The 16,180-nt window shown below is 49.4% G+C and overlaps 3 protein-coding genes across 7 annotated transcripts; all 3 read left to right on the forward strand.

Moving 5' to 3' along the window:
* Positions 1-1,133: 1,133 nt before the first annotated feature.
* cth1 (cysteine three histidine 1) lies at positions 1,134-3,452 on the forward strand. Its single transcript, XM_064325719.1, has 2 exons — positions 1,134-1,402; positions 1,859-3,452. The coding sequence occupies exons 1-2, from the start codon at positions 1,388-1,390 to the stop codon at positions 2,894-2,896; spliced, it is 1,053 nt and encodes a 350-aa protein (XP_064181789.1). The 5' UTR covers positions 1,134-1,387; the 3' UTR covers positions 2,897-3,452.
* Positions 3,453-3,652: 200 nt separating this feature from the next.
* On the forward strand, positions 3,653-11,535 carry taf6l (TAF6-like RNA polymerase II, p300/CBP-associated factor (PCAF)-associated factor). Of its 4 annotated transcripts, XM_064325717.1 has the most exons (13): positions 3,744-3,760; positions 4,084-4,131; positions 5,365-5,538; positions 5,637-5,723; positions 6,129-6,279; positions 6,651-6,701; positions 6,912-7,006; positions 7,340-7,414; positions 7,855-8,075; positions 8,581-8,713; positions 9,122-9,250; positions 9,398-9,912; positions 10,422-11,535. In XM_064325717.1, exons 3-13 carry the CDS (start codon positions 5,392-5,394, stop codon positions 10,771-10,773), a joined length of 1,956 nt encoding a protein of 651 aa, XP_064181787.1. In that variant the 5' UTR covers positions 3,744-3,760; positions 4,084-4,131; positions 5,365-5,391; the 3' UTR covers positions 10,774-11,535. The 4 variants fall into 4 exon arrangements, with proteins under 4 accessions (XP_064181786.1, XP_064181787.1, XP_064181785.1 ...); XM_064325716.1 differs by lacking the exon at positions 4,084-4,131 and having other exon boundaries at positions 3,653-3,760; XM_064325715.1 differs by lacking the exon at positions 3,744-3,760 and having other exon boundaries at positions 4,117-4,254.
* Positions 11,536-11,654: 119 nt separating this feature from the next.
* kcnk7 (potassium channel, subfamily K, member 7) lies at positions 11,655-14,250 on the forward strand. Of its 2 annotated transcripts, XM_064325722.1 has the most exons (4): positions 11,655-11,843; positions 11,996-12,215; positions 12,742-13,137; positions 13,809-14,250. In XM_064325722.1, exons 1-4 carry the CDS (start codon positions 11,793-11,795, stop codon positions 14,126-14,128), a joined length of 987 nt encoding a protein of 328 aa, XP_064181792.1. In that variant the 5' UTR covers positions 11,655-11,792; the 3' UTR covers positions 14,129-14,250. The 2 variants fall into 2 exon arrangements, with proteins under 2 accessions (XP_064181792.1, XP_064181791.1); XM_064325721.1 differs by having other exon boundaries at positions 11,665-12,215.
* The last annotated feature ends 1,930 nt before the right edge of the window (positions 14,251-16,180 follow it).

Genomic DNA, 16,180 nt, shown 5'->3' on the forward strand with positions numbered 1-16,180 from the left:
TCTCCTCTACTTACAAATCCACATTTACTAGACACTACAGATTGAAAATCTTTTTTCATTTTGTTAACATACAAATATGTTTGATCCAGCACCAAAGCTGGGAATTGAACCTGCAACCTTCAGTCTTGACAGCATACATATTGGTTAGCCCTGGAAGACTGCTGTCTAGCAGGTTATCTTTTAGCTGGTAGTGCTTAATTTGTGTTTAATTGTGTTCAGAACTGGTAAGTAAAGTTGTGTTTGTGGCAATGTGTTTAATTGATTTGGGTTTTAAGTGCCAAGAATGAGGGGAAAAGCCTTTAAACTCACTTTCCTGGACCTGGTAGCCTTGATTTCTCTACAATTCAATTTTTATTTATTTTTTTTATAGCGTAATACAATGACCACAAAATTGGTGACAACCTTAATATCTTGGTTTAGCTCATTATCTCTGTGTGTAAAGAGATACATTACGTACATGCACCCTATTTTTTGCATATAAGCTGGTAAATAATTTGGTCTTGCATACACATAGAGAGGCCTGTATCCAACATTAGTCCTTAACTTTGACCCAAGTGCGAGCAAGCGTTTAATTCACAAACTCGGACTGACAAGGTATACTTATTTATGCACTCGCAAATCTGTCATCTGGCATCTATGTACCACTTTCAGCAGGTAGTCAGTCCGTGATAACAAAAAGACTTTTACCATCAAAGTGGACATTTCGTATTTTTTACAATGGCAACTTATCTACCCTATTTCACGCATACAATTAATCTGTCCCATTAAAATCATACAATTAATGTCCGACTTAACAGACGGCATTCAATTAAATCACTGTCATTAAGGTTTACCTCTCTAGTTGCTCGGTGAAGTTGAAACAATGGGTGTTGGTGTACTTAGCCCTTTGCTGTCCTGAATGAGCCATTTAGGATGTTTATTGCACCCTAACGTCATTTGTTCCAACCTAATTTGATAAAAGCATCAACTCACCTGGCGCTAAAACTGTGTCAACATCGTCCGGGACAATGCTATTGGCCGTTGCAGCACGAAGGACCGCCCCTCGGATCCCAATTGGATGTCTGATTGGTGAATTCGAAATCTTTTCTGACGTAGTCGCTCTCACAGCTGATTCTCATTTTAAAGGGAAAGCGGGACAAGAAACTGGGTCACGTTAAAAGCCTGCAGAAGGCTCGATGCTCGAAGCTCACTTACGATAATGTAGCGGTGGTCTCGTCGAAGTTCCCAGTATTGAATTTTATTTGACGCGTTTCCCCGTTGTTTAAGTGAGTTGCTACGAAAGAGTGCGTGCCCTGTCACGAAACTTACTTTGCCAATTTGGTGCGGTACTAACAACAGGTGGTAAATCTTACTGTGGAGCTGAACAAGACTTCTTCCAAGCACTGAAATGTTTGAATACGAGGTATGTTCCTTTTGCTACACTGCGTGTCTGGTTCGCGGTTTTAATCTTGCGCATAAATTAAGTGTGTTTTTTTTCATCTAGAATCTCTCGTAATGTTGCTGTTACACTTTTTAAATATTTTGGTCTTTTAGTATTTGATAAATTGAAGATGTCGTTATACCAGCAGTATTCTGCTTCCAGAATATTGACTGCTTCAGGAGTCTCAAGTACTACTTTGGTACATTGTTGCAGGATTTTAAAGATACTTGTTTGTATGAAGCCCAACGTTTGTAATTTGAACAGTAGAATTTGAGTGGATCTACTCTTGTCGGTCGTCAATTTACTGTCCTACTTGACCTGTGAAGCGGTGGGTTCAAATGACAAGTTTGACAAGCTGTTCCAGCAGTGGGTATTCTGATTTATGAGGACACCCATCAAATTTCTTCTAATGCAGTGCGTTTCCTCCTCATTTCTCAGACCAGCAACGACCTCCTGCTGTACCCCTTCCTTGAGGATGACGAGGGCGTGGAAGAGCCGCTGTTTCCCGACGAGGGCTCTGGCTGGGGCGCTCTGTCCCTGGCCGAGGCCCTGCTGCCCCTGGTGGAGTCGCCGCCGTCCACCCCGCCGCCCCAGTCCCCCTGGATGTGCTACGCGCGCTACAAGACGGAGCTGTGCAGCCGCTACACGGAGCTGGGCTCCTGCAAGTACGCCGAGCGCTGCCAGTTCGCGCACGGGCTGCGGGACCTGCGCGTGCCCTCCCGCCACCCCAAGTACAAGACCGAGCCCTGCCGGGCGTTCCACGCGGGCGGTTACTGCGCCTACGGCGCCCGCTGCCTCTTCGTCCACGGCCCCAAGGAGCAGCGGCCGGCGCGCCCCCCCCGCAGCCGGAACGTGCCCTGCCGCACCTTCCGCTCGTTCGGCGTCTGCCCCTTCGGCGCGCGCTGCCACTTCCTGCACGCGGAGGCCGACGGGGCGCGGGGCGCGGGCGAGGCCGGGGGCGCGCCGTCCGCCGACGAGAAGGGCGCCCGGCCCGGCGCTCGGGAGCAGCGGCCCCGGGGGGCCCTGTGCCGCACCTTCAGCGCTTTCGGGTTCTGCCTGTACGGGACCCGCTGCCGGTTCCAGCACTGCCTGCCCAGCGGTACCGCCCAGGGCCCCGGGGCCGGATCAGGGGCCCCCTGCCTCCCCCTGCTGCCCGGCTCGGGGAGAGCCTCGCCCGCCGCCTCAGACATGCTCTCCTCCTCCTCCTCCGCCACCTCGTCCCCTCCCTCGTCACTGCCCTCCCCCGTGTACCTGGAGGACCGCTCCTCCCCGCTCACCCCCCCGCTGCTGTCCGGGGACCCCCCGGAGGGGGACGCCTTCTCCTTCTCTGGGCAGCACCTGAACGACCTGCTCCTGCCCCTGGCTTGGAGGCTGCAGCAGCTGGAGAAGACCCTGGCCTGGCCTGCCCTCTCCCCAGGGGTGGAGGGGGAGGCCGCCATTGCCCTGCCCAAAACCCACAGCGACGTGTGTTCCTGAAGGCCTGGCCTGACTGCATGTCTAATGTGTACAATGTACCAGAATGGGGCGGGGCGGGGCGGGGCGGGGCGGGGCTGGGGGGGGGATGGATTCTTGACATTCATTTAATATTGGCAAGTTTATAGCATTACTGTGAACCAAATCATTCTGAGTAGTGATTTGAGTGGTTGGGTTGGGCTATTCAGTGTGTTTGGGGGAGGGAATTGGCTAGAATGCATGCAAACTGTAACTTTTGAAAGGTGTGTAGTCTTAGTTTTTTTTTAGGCTACTTGCACAACCATACACCAGCTGAATAGCACCAAGTACTGTTTGTCTGGCTTGAATTGGCCTGTGGCTACATTGTGAATGTCTTTGTGCCCGAGCTTACACCGGCTGCACTGTGCGTCTTAAAATGTCTATGGAAATGGAGCCTTGGGTGGGCCAAAGTCTGATTTTAATCTTTAACTGTATATAATTTTCATGGTTTTTAGTATTTATTAATCTTTCTAATTTAATGTGTGGTTTAATTTATTGAGCTCTCAAACTTCCTCCTGGGACAATAAACTACTGAATCCTACTGCTATTATTGAAGTTGTCTTTATTGCAGTGCTGAACTGAAATGTGTGCCACAAATTACTCAAACCGAAGTAACGAGTGTGATTCTTGAAGTCTGTGTCGAGTCTGGACACCTTGCATTACAATCTTGTCTGAAAAGGGTTGCTGAGGGTGCAGGTTTTTCGTTTTTTAGCCCAGCACCACTACAACACCTGATTAATCATGGTATTCAAGACTTCAATTAGTAGAACACGGTGTTTCAATGCTGGGTTTAAAACCTTCACCGCACCCTTTGCGGATAAGGTTGGACACCCTTGCTTGCATGAACAGGTATGTGATTAAATTCCAAGCAAATAGCGTTTCTAGGTGCCGTGTTTTAACAGTGATTTGGGTGTGGTGAAGGTGCTCCGGGTAGAAATGGTACTTTTTTTTTTTTTCTTCCCCCTCTTCTGCAGAAGGACCTGGTTTATACATTTTGCGCATGCATCAAAGCTAAAGTGTGCGTGTGTGCGAGCGCAAGCGTCTATAAGTTAAAAACAGCCTCGCTGTTGGTCGTCCGCTCGTTGCACTCCTCACTTGTGATGGGTTTGCAGAGTCAGCAAGTCCCGTCTCCTCTCGCCAAATGACTTGACGTCTTACATCTTGAATGGCAGGCTGTTTGACCAATCTCTTGGAAGGGCGGGATTGTGAAGTTCCGGAAGGTAACTGGTGTTGGAGTCCGTAGTAGTGTCATTTATTTCAATGGTGTCGCTCAGTAGAACTCTAATGAAGCCTAAAAACGTTTAGTATTTATAAACGTGATTTTGTTTTCCCCCTCCCCGGAGGTAAGACCTCGACCGTTGCAGTAATTATTGGCTGAACCGAGCTTGCTAGCACTGTTCTTGCGGTATGAGTACGAAATGTAAACATAGCACAGCAGTAGAAACGTAGTCAGCTAGCTTTAGCTAGCTAAACCAGGGTTAATGCGTTCGTTTGGTTGCAGCAAACGCAGAAAAATGGATTACTAATTGCGAATTTACTTGTAATCTAATTAGCCAACTCGGTCATGCAACCATGGATAGCCTTGAAACTATTCAATGCCTGCTATGATTTGGAGTCTGTTAGACCGAGCTGTCTTTGCTAGCTTTCTCGTAAGCAAATTTCGAAGCTGCCTCGGGTGTTTAAGTTGGGTTGCTGATATGTGGTACAACAGTTAGCCAACGCCAGTCATCACATTTCAGTTTGTTCCCCAACACCATGAGGAAAATTAAATGTAAATGTATTTCGGTGAAGTTAATTAAATAATTTCCATATAAAAACCCCAGAGTGACGTTACATTTTAAATATCTAAAAGTAGCAACATCAGTAACGCATTTGCACCTGTCCTTCACGTCAAATTCGCTCCGTTGTCATAAAGTCAGGTTAAATCAATTTGTTGCCATTCTAAAGTTATTTATACTCCATTCTGACAGTATGCACGACAATGGGATTTGTCATGCCATGTGTTTTTTTAAAACAAATTTAACCAGCATCTGTAAGAGTGCTGGTAGATTTTAATGTTTGTTCGGACTTGGAGTCCATGGCCATAGTGGTTGTTTCCGATGTAAATCCTGGAAAGTATCGTACTTTTGATTGCAGTATAATAGCGTAAACTCCTTCAAAACTCCTTGGTATATTGCTTATAATAATAATAATAATAAAATTGTTTTAAATAGGATGTCTATTACAAGCGGTTTTTGCAGAGATAAATTACTTATGCCATATATATTTGTAAAATATAAGCTACAGTACGTACCAATGTGGTTGAAGCATGGAAAATACATTGTATGCAAACTCATGTTTCTGTTTGCCGGACCATGTAGTCTGCGCTTCTGTAGGTGTGCTATACGATTGATTTCAGTGTTTTATACGTTTTTTTAATTTTATTTGTTGTTGTATTATTGTATTCTGCGCAGAACTGAGCTGAAAGGAGTGTTTTAGCCATGGCGGAGAGAGAGGAGCGGCGCTTTGCGGAGGTGCCGCGCGAATCTGTGAAACTGATGGCGGAAAGTGCGGGCGTGGAGCTTAGCGATGATGTCGCTGCGCTGCTGGCCGAGGATGTGTGTTATCGCCTGCGGGAGGCTACGCAGGTACGTACGGGGGCGCGTGTCTGTTGCGCTTTCTGTCCCTCACAAACTGGCTGTCGGTGGTTCTGTCTCGCTTTACCCGTGCCGTTCATTCCCAACAGAGTAGCTCCCAGTTTATGAGGCACGCCAAGCGCAGGAAGCTGACGGTGGAGGACTTCAACAGGGCGCTACGGTGGAGCAACGTGGAGGTGAGGGCACGTCACACGCACACACTCATAGACACACAGGCACACGCATGCATGCGCTCACACAAACGCACATGCAGAAACGCACGCACAGAAACTCACTCGGGCGCTCGCACACAAAAGCACATGCACGCACACACACATGCACGCAGAATGCACATACACACAAACTCTCACACAACTCATGCACACATGTAAACACGTACACAGAAACACACACACACAAACTCACGTGCACACATACACACAAAAGCACAAGCATGGTGGTCGGCACTCCATGCAAAATTTCGACTTGCCATGTTTGACAGGCTTCACCAAGTCGACTGCTGCAGGGTGTTACTGTTCTGTGGTCGTAACGGTAGAATGCGTAATCGCTGGAGCCCTAAGCCCTCTTCCCCCTCCCGAAAGGCCGTCTGTGGATGCGGGGCCCAGGACGCCCTGCCCTTCCGTCCCATAAAGGAAGGCGAGCTGTTCTTCGTGGAGGACCGCGACATCAACCTGGTGGAGCTGGCGCTGGCCACCAACATCCCAAAAGGCTGTGCGGAGACCATGGTGCGAGGTATGAGGCTTCTGCTGCTGTGCGGCGACGCTTAAAAAGGCGGAGAGTCCGCGTTTTTCATCTTAGTGCTAAATACTGCTCTGTCTATACACACACACACACACACACACACACTTGCTCATGGCATTTACGCCTTTGAGAACGGGATAACTGCACTCACTCGCACAGTTCCGTTTCTTGTTCATGCACATACAGCTGTCTGGGCAGGCTTGATTGAAGCTCACCTGGTGTGTGAATGTTAAAAGTGGCCTTCAGCATGTGGAGGGTAATCAGGGCTGGACATCGATGTGTGCTGTGTGGGCTTGCCTTGGTTCCACGTGTGATCAATAGCATTGTGCGACGTTGACTCTTGGCTGGTGTTTCTCCGGCAGTGCAAGTGTCCTACCTGGATGGGAAAGGAAACCTGGAGCCTCAAGGTACAGGTAAGAATCTAAATCGCTGCTTCAGTATATATCCAGCTATGCTAATGGCCAGTATGTGAAAAATGCTGAAGGTTGCTCTGGATGAGATCGTCTGCCGAATGCCTGTATGGAATGTTAAAATGTAATGACGCTGCTGTTCTTTATGAAGTACCAGGTGAGCGAGGTGCATTAATGTTGCTTATAACCCCCCCCCCTCGCCGCCCCCCCCAGTGCCCAGCGCGGTGCAGACTCTGTCTGACGACCTGCTGAAGTACTACCAGCAGATCACCCGAGCCATCCTCGGAGAGGACGCCCACCTGATGAAGGTACGCACAGGACACGCCCTTCGGGTCACTCTCTGAGCCCGCACCCTCCCCCCAAGCCATCGAGGTCAAACCCCCGGTTTCAGAACTAAAGCGGGAAAAAAACGAAAAATAATGCGCTCATATCCACAGCGACCTCATCGTCTTAATCACAGAGCAGGAAGCTGTCTCTTGTCGATCCTGTAGGCAAAGACAGGAGATCTGGGGGGAAAAGTAAAAGCATATGGTTGCAGTTTATGAGGACATCTCTTGAAGTTTTCCCTCAGTAATGCGATGGGAGACTAGCTCTTGGCTTTAGCTCTTGATAAAGTGCATTTTCTCTCTTCTCTTCATCAGGTTGCTCTGCTGGATCTCCAGTCAAACTCCAAGATCGCAGCCCTGCTTCCGTACTTTGTGTACGTCATCAGCGGGGTAGGTCATGTGCTTGAGTCGGGGTGGGTCATGAGCGCGAGAAGATGAGTGGATGTAGCAGTGAGCCTAGCTGCTGAATACAAATTGCCATTCCACATTGGCAGAAGGGAGAAAAAATTCAAAATGTTCAAAATTTTGATGGGACTGCTAACTTTACTTACTTTAAGAGTCTCTGCAGGGCTCTACAGTGCTCCCATTTAATGGAGAATTTGCTCCTGAAATTTGGTGTGCGCTAACTGGAAAAATCCTTAAAATGAATGTATCTGCTAATTGGGATGCATTAGCGTGCTCCTCAACTGATCAACTTAGGGGCACGTGAGCTCCTTGGAAGAAATGTGAGTGTGGAGCCCCTGTCCTGATTGAGATCCCGCCCGTCCAGCACGGCGGCAGTTGAGACGCGGGGCGTGTCCGGTCAGTGCCTAATCCCGCCCTCGCCGCAGGTGAAGTCGGTGAGCCACGACCTGGAGCAGCTGAGCCGGCTTCTGCACATGGTGAAGAGCCTGGTGCAGAACCCCTACCTGTACCTGGGCTCCTACGTGCGCAGCCTGGTGGCCAGCGTCATGTACTGCATCCTGGAGCCGCTGGCCGCCTCCATCAACCCGCTCAACGACCACTGGACCCTGCGCGACTACGCCGCCCTGCTGCTCAGCCACATCTTCTGGTGGGTCCCGCCTACTGCCTGCTTAAAAACACGGTAGCGTCATTGTCCCCACCGCCACTGGTGGCTGGTGACTTGCATGCATAATGTCCCCTTTGTCCATGTGGACTCTTTAAAAGTATGAGATCACAAATATGAGATTGCAGTGTTCTCAACTGAACATTCCAATGCTGATGTAACAGTCACTGCTGGTAGATTGGAAGCAGTGGAGTTATAGAACACTGACTTCTGTTACTTGGAAAGAGCATTCCTAAAAACCTACTCTTCAGACACTTAAAGGAAAGGGTGACTCGCCAGTTAAACTTAAAAGCAGATTGTCCTTGAGTTTTAAAAGAAACACCCCTTTTCACCAACATTCATAACAAAATTGTTTGTTCATACAATTGTATGTCTTGGTTAGTGGTTATGTCGGGGCTAAAATATAATTTAATGTATTTAAAGCATGTATCTAAAACCTGGGTCTGGTGCCTGCCTGATTTCTCTCTCCCGTCGCGTCTGCCTCTGACAGGACTCATGGGGACCTGGTGAGCGGCCTGTACCACCAGATCCTGCTCTCTCTCCAGAAGGTTCTGTCCGACCCGGTCCGCCCTCTGTGCTCGCACTACGGAGCCGTGGTGGGGCTGCACGCGCTCGGCTGGAAGGTAACCCTGGTTACGCACCCTGCCCTGTCCGTCCACAGCGGTGCCTGTGTGCCTGTACAAGAGTTTATCAGATGTTATTCATTTAATGAAATGCGTGTGTGTGTGTGTGTACACGCTTGCGTGTGTGTGTGTGCGTGCGTGTGTGCGCATGTGTGGGTGTGTGCTGTGTATGTGCGTGTGTGGATGTGTGGGTGTGTGTTGTGTGTATGTATGTGTGTGCGTGCGTGTGTGTGTGCGTGTATGTGCGTGTGCGCACGTGTGTGTGTGTGTTGTGTATGTGCGTGTGTGTGTGTGCGCATGTGTGGGTGTGTGTTGTGTATGTGCGTGCGCGTGTGTGGGTGTGTGTTGTGTGTGTGCGTGTGTGTGTGCGTGTATGTGCGTGCGCGCATGTGTGTGTGTGTGTTTCAGGCTGTGGAGCGTGTGCTGTATCCCCACCTCCCTGCCTACTGGGCCAACCTGCAGGCTGTGCTGGACGACTACTCCGTCTCCAACGCCCAGGTGAAGGCGGACGGGCACAAGGTGTATGGGGCCATCCTGGTAGGTGCAGCGCGTGGCGGGGGGTGGGGGGGGGGGGGTGGGAGGGGGGGGAGGCTCGGCTCTGCCCATCCAGAGACAATACGACTTCGCTACCATCGCCCGTGGTCGCGAGTGAGCTGACGTGCAATTCCACCCCCTGTCCCGCAGGTGGCGGTGGAGAGACTGCTGAAGATGAAGGCGCTCTCCCTGTCCTCGCCGGCGGAGGGCGGGGCCGGCGGGCTGGCGGGGTCCGGGGGCGTAATGGGGTTCAGGGAGAGCTCCCCGGGGCTGAGCCCCCCGCCGGAGTCCCTCTCCGAGCCCAGCCTGGGCATCGCCAGCCACCTGCAGGCGGGGGGGGCCGGGTGCCCCTGGGAGGAGTGGACCCCCGTGCCCCTGCCGGCCATGTACTGCGAGCTCTACTCCTTTTTCGGGGACAGTCTGGCTGTCCGCTTCAGTACGGGGCCCGGCCTGGGCGGTGGCGGCGGCGGCGGCGGTGCCCCCCCACCCCCGGGCCCCGCCCACCCGCCCGACCCCCGGAAGGAGGCGGCCGGCGGCGCTGCCAACATGGACACCGCCCGCAAGATGCCCCAGCTCACCGCCAACCTCAACATCAGCCCCCGCCAGGACAACAGCCCCCGCACCGAGCCGGCCCCGCCCAGCCTGGCTGCCACGGCAACGGGCAGGTAAGGCCGGGACACACCCGTCTCCGTCTACACAGTCTGTTTTTAGTTCGTTGTCTGTCCATCTGACATCATGTTTTATAATGGCCTTCTTCATCTTATTCCAGTGTCCTCACCTCATTCAGACTGACTAATCTTATCCCATAAAGAACTTAGCCCCTTTCATTTTATTGAGTATTTGGTTGTGTTGACTAATAATTTAATTTCACTGTTGCATTCACTTTGAAGACAAAGTCTTATCTAGCAACTCGAAACCTAAAAGAATATAACTGCATCCACGTCAGTTACATGAGCAACAGGCCCAGACCAGTGAGTGTGTTTGTGACATCACTAAAGCGCTAATGCCAGTTAGCAATGCTAACCAAGCACCAAAATACAAATCCTGAATATACACATACAGCACCATAACAAGCTCTTAAACAAGGAAAGATTGAACCATAAAAACACTTGCAGTAGCTTCTTAGCCAACCTCCATTGCTCAACTCACTGAATGCGTCTGTCTCTCCCCTCAGGTCTCTTCCTCGCTCTTCCTCCTCCTCCTCCTCCTCTTCCTCGGTCCAGCGCTCCAGGTCGTCGTCCTCCCGGCCGGGCCAGCGTGCGACGGGGCCGTCCCGCGACGTCTTCCCCAAGGCCCGCTTCGTGGCGCCCCAGACGGGGCCCCCCGCCTTCTCCTTCCTCATCGGCGGCCGCCAGATGGGCCGCCGTTGCCAGGGCCGACGCTTCCAGACCAGCTTCACCCCGCCGCCGCCCCTGGCGGCCCTGCCGCCTCGCACCTACGCCCACAAGCTGCCCGTCATCGGCCGGGTGGGCCGGCCCGTGCGCCGCTGGACCTGCTCCCACTATTCGCTCCACCTGCCCCTCTAAGCCCCGCCCACATCTCTGAGCCCCACCCACCTGTCTTAGCCACGCCCACCCACGTACAGGAACAGACCGCTTCCCATGTACTGCAACCCCGGGAGAATAACATAGCGGCAACTCATTCTTATCATCACCAGTGTGAAGCTCCACCAATCACAGGGTACATTGCTACCAACAATTTGAAGAACGCCAATGGTAATTGACCCACACCTCCACACCAGGCTAGAGCATCCAGCCAAGGCCTTCCTCACATTTACTGCCTGGCTAGAGTGGTTTCTTACTAAATAACTTTATTAAAAAAACATTCATGGTACTGTTTTCTAGAGTTTTCTTTCCTTTTCCCTAATAGGCCTTGAGACATGGTACATTACAAACCACCAATTTGTCAATGTTTTGAACTGGCCAAGGCCAGATGTTACAGATCTTTTATAGTGGACAGGGGTACAGGATGAGTTTTCCAGGATGGCACGTCAGTCTGTTCTGATTGATTGGTCAGTTTATATTTTTGCCCATGATTTAATGGACAAAAATCTGTTACAGCGACGATGGACAATGTACATTGCAGCGGCGTAAAATTAACTGATGACACTACTATGTCTGAGTGTGGATGTTTTGACGTGTAAATTCTTCTTGTGAATCCTGTGTTAGGAAGAAACTTGGGATAAATGAACAGGTGAATATTTGTTTAGCGATTTTCTTATTTGTGCTTTAGTGCAAGTTTGTTGTCTTCTGTTCTGTTTTGATAAAATGGGGCTTTTTTACAGTGCACTTGTTCTGATTACGCAGTTTTTCTTTTTACCAAAATGCTGTGACAACAGCGGACATATCTGGAGACTGTCAGCAGCGTTTTGTGTGACGTTTATAACGACTGTTTTTGGAACTACGTTTCCCCCCGCGCTGACCGGTGCCTGTTGTCGTCGCAGTCACCCTTGACCTAACAGAATCGCCGTGATAATGCTTTCACCGGCTGAAAAATAATCTTACCTGACGGAAGGTCATTAATTTTTCAGGGGTGAACGCTTAAGATGAGACGATGGTATTGGTTTACCTCCGACAGGTCGCCTATACTTGGTAAGGTACGGAAAATCTTGCTAATTTGTTTTTGTAAACAATGGTACCTCGGCTAGACTCAGTTTGGAGGTTTTGCCGAATAAGAGCGTTCTTGATTTTGGTGCTCAGCTATGTGTTGTTCCTCGTCTTCGGTGGGTTCATGTTTTTGGCACTAGAGAAGCCGGAGGAAGACGCTCTCATAGCCGAGGTACGACAGTTCCGCATCGAGTTTCTGGACCGCCACCGTTGTGTGAAAGAGAGCCATCTGGACGACCTGCTCAAGAAGGCACTTTTTGCAGAACAACGCGGTGTTGCCGTCCTGGAAGCGGAGGGGGAGGAATACAGCTACGATTTCTCGTCGTCCTTGTTTTTTGTTACAACTTTTCTTACTACCACGGGTAAGGAAAGCAACCGTAAAGCACGCGCAATGTATCTAGACGGCGTAATTCGGTCCAGGTGTTGGCTACGTACGTAAATTTTAAGAAGGAATCCGAATAATTGTCACCTAGTGTTTCGACACCATGTGTCAACAGATAATCGCTGCTCCTTCTAACGCTATGCGTTTTAATTCGGTTGCCTCTCCCGAACTAGCCTGCATGTGTTCTCTGAGCATCTTGGTTCCTCACGTTTCACTCCTTGCGCCAGTCCTCTGACTTGGTAACAGTTGTTCGGGGATTGTACTTCTAAAATCATAGGTTAGGCAGTGCTTTTGAACCATTGGCCTGAATTCATTCAGTAAGTCTGTTAAGTGGGCAATACGCAAGCTGTCCTATTATAAGTATGAAAAAAAACAGCCTTCATTCTTTTAATATATAATTTTAGAAGACTTGGTTTATTTTTGCACCACTTCTGTTTAAACCTTAGACTTGAAAGTCGCGTTGCCCGTCTAATGTTAATTTGTTCACGTGTGGGGGTGTCGCCCAGGTTACGGCAGCACCATGCCGATATCCGACGATGGGAAGCTCTTCCTAGTGACGTACTCCCTCCTGGGTATACCCATAACCCTGCTGCTCCTGTCCTGCCTCACCCACCTCCTGTTGCCCTGGGTGACCCGGGGGCCCGTGCGCTACATGCAGACGCGCTGGGGCCTGTCCCACAGCGGAGCGTCGCTGGCGCACGCCGGCTTGCTACTGGGGCTAACCGCCGCGCTGCTCTTCCTGCTGCCCGCCACCGCGCTATGCCTCCTGGTGCCCGGCTGGAGCTTCCTGGAGTCCTTGTACTTCTGCTACATCTCCCTCAGCACCATCGGCCTGGGGGACTACCTGCCCGGGGGAACCCGCAGCCTGGCATCCCGGAAGGGGCTTGAGTTCGCCATTTCCTGTGAGCACGACAACCAACAACGCAAACACCGCTTACCTGCGCGTTCTGTATTAAAGGGTGGGAACCAGGCCCTGATCTCCTGGGGAGAGGAAAACAATCGAAACCTTGCTGGTTTTTCAAATCTCAGCTGTTGCAGTGCTGCTGAGCACTTAAGTGGGAACTCCAAGCATTGTTGGTTAAATATCCCCATAAAATATTTTCATAGATCTCACTTCTGATGTCTCTTGAAATTCCACTGGTTATGATTCCTAATAGAACACTATGGCCGTTTAAAAATAAATAAATAAATAAATACATTCATTGAATTTTAGTTCATACCTTCAATAGATTTGACCCCAACTATTTTAAAGATGTCTAATTCCACAAATGTAGGGCAGTTTGAAATCTGATGCATGCAAGGCCGTCAGGCCAAATATATCTGGGAAAGTCCAGTAATGACTGGATTGTCAAGGCATTTGTTGTTGCCCATTCACGGGAGGGGAAACTGTTGTGCCTGGGTTGAATTCTGTACTTTACTGACTGCATTCTTCGTAGTTTTACAAGCACGGTGACATCACAACCATCTTTATCCATATTCTGTGATCCCATGATTCATACACATAGGCTAGGTGGAGTGATGTGTTGATGGACTCCAGCTTTCTCTTTCTGAGCCCCCCCCCCCTCTCCCGCAGGCTACCTGCTCCTGGGGCTCATGGTTCTCCTGGTTGTCCTGGAGACGTTCTGGCGGCTGCCGCAGACCCAGGCCCTCGTTCGGTTCTTCGCCGGGCCCTGGGAAGGCCCGCTGGACGGGCTCGCCCTGGACGAGCTCACGCTGAGCGGAGACTTCCTCCCTCCGCTGAGTCTGAAGGAGAACACCCCCCCAAAAGTGGATCCCCGGTACGTCTGCCCCATCTCTACCATCTCCCCGACCGTCCCGGACTCGCCCCGTCCGTCCTCCACCCGCTCCCCACCGCCCCCCAGAACCTTAGACCTAGACCAGTGCGGGCCCTAGACCTGCGTCCACCTGTTTCAATGCTGAGGGAACCGAATGAACCCCAATCCCACAAATGTTCAACTTAGTCAACCCCTAGACCACCTGCGAATAAATTACAAAATAAAAGTCCTCGTGCAGTGCGACTGAATCATATCTTGACTTGCACACTAATTTAACCTATTTTTAAGTGCAGTATAATACCTTACAGATATTTTTTATTCAAGCCTCATACAGTGGATTTACACAGTGATCAAGGATATTATTCTTTTCACTGAGCTTTCTGACAGTAGCTCAGATGCATAAGCATTCTGGGTGTGAGCTGTGTTAAATTTTCTAGCAGTTTTGCATGTGGTGAAGTCCATGTAGATACTAGGTAGATCTCTTTGGTATCCTCTGTAGAAGCCATAACACAGTACTTTTGACAGTTATGGCTGACAACGCATGTGGGCAAAATTGTTGTGATGACATTTTTTCTTGGTTTTGATATATATTTATGTAATATCTAAGAAAATCTTATCAAAACCCATTTGGAAATGGCTTGAGCTCTTATGATAGCAAAACAGTTTTCATACATGCTATTGCTGTCCACTCTGAGGAAAAGCCTTTTATAACTGCATACCATTGACATGACATACAGGGTGAATTTGCCTCTACAATTAAAATGACCTTTTTTGGAGTTTTATTTGCGTGTTTTGGAAAAATATTTTGGTGCCTCCTGTTATTCCTGAACTATTTTCAGGCATCCACAGACCAGACACCATAACGACATATAAGTCTTGAACAAACAAACAGATTTCAGAAGTATTACTGGCACAACTGATATTCTTAACATGTCCATGCTGGGGCTAATATTGAACATAATAATTCAGTATTCTATGCCAGGGCTATCTACTTGCATGTATCTCCCTCCTGTGGTAAAATGCTGCTACTCCAGTAGTTGCTCACTCACTCACTCACTGTGTGTGGTGAATGGATGACACATAATACTGTCACTTGTTTCACTGTGACTTCTGGGGACCAGGGCACAGTAGAAGGAGAGGGGGTAGCTGTGTGTGAGGTGGCCCAAGACCCCATTCAGGGTGCAGCCCCTGGGCTGAAAGGACGTACGCTTGTGCAGCCGAAACTTGCTTGTCCTGTTCTGCGCCCCGCCTCTCTACTACCTGCTGGCTTCGCCCACATGTAGCCAAGCTGCCCCGCCCCTCTGTCCCACCCTCCAATCGTGGCCAGGGTACAGGAAACAGCGTTCCGAGTTTAACACAAAACGTTCTCACAGTCTTGCTGCCATGTCAACAGCAATATTTTACTCACCCTCACTTCCCATTGCGTAATAACTTTTTAACTGTGGGCGTGGAGTTTAGAGTACTGTTAGCCCAGTGCAACTGCAGTATCAGTGACCAGACAATGGTCTGCCCCACATTGCCGTTCAGTGATCAGACAGTAGTATGCCACCCAGATTGCCATTTATTGTGTGACCACTAGGTGGCAGGAGAGCTTTATTGATTTACAGCAATGGGTTTTAAACTTGATACCGGGGCACCATGTACTTACTGGTTTTCCATCCAACCGCAGTTGCAAACCCAGAATTTTAACAAGCTGTTAATTAGACACTTTCAATGTTTATAGAAGGATTTACCATGTAACTGAAACTAGTGTGCAAAGGTCTCCCCAAAGAATAAACTTGAAGCACAATTAAGTGCAATTTAGATGCCCTTCCCATGAATAGCAGTCATACATATATGCAGTGAGCACAGTTAAGATAACAGGAAAAGGGACAGTGGCCAAATTTGCTAATGGTTCAGCTATAAAGGTTTTAATTGTTTGTTTAATAATTTTTTTTTAAATGTGCACAATGTTATGTGACAAATATGCAGACATAACATTTGCTGAATGCACGTTTCATTTTGGGAAGATTTACACCCAGGCAGTGCAGAAAAAAGACACTAGGTTGAGTCTGGTAATCTAATGGCAAAAAGAGCAAACGAGATACAGCATCTAATCTAAGAAATAACGAAATCTTGATGAGGGTGGAGACCTCATTGAGATTTTTCATGTTAGTTACAAATATATGTA

This window comes from Anguilla rostrata, chromosome 3 (assembly GCF_018555375.3).
Source record: "Anguilla rostrata isolate EN2019 chromosome 3, ASM1855537v3, whole genome shotgun sequence".
Lineage (NCBI taxonomy): Eukaryota > Metazoa > Chordata > Actinopteri > Anguilliformes > Anguillidae > Anguilla > Anguilla rostrata.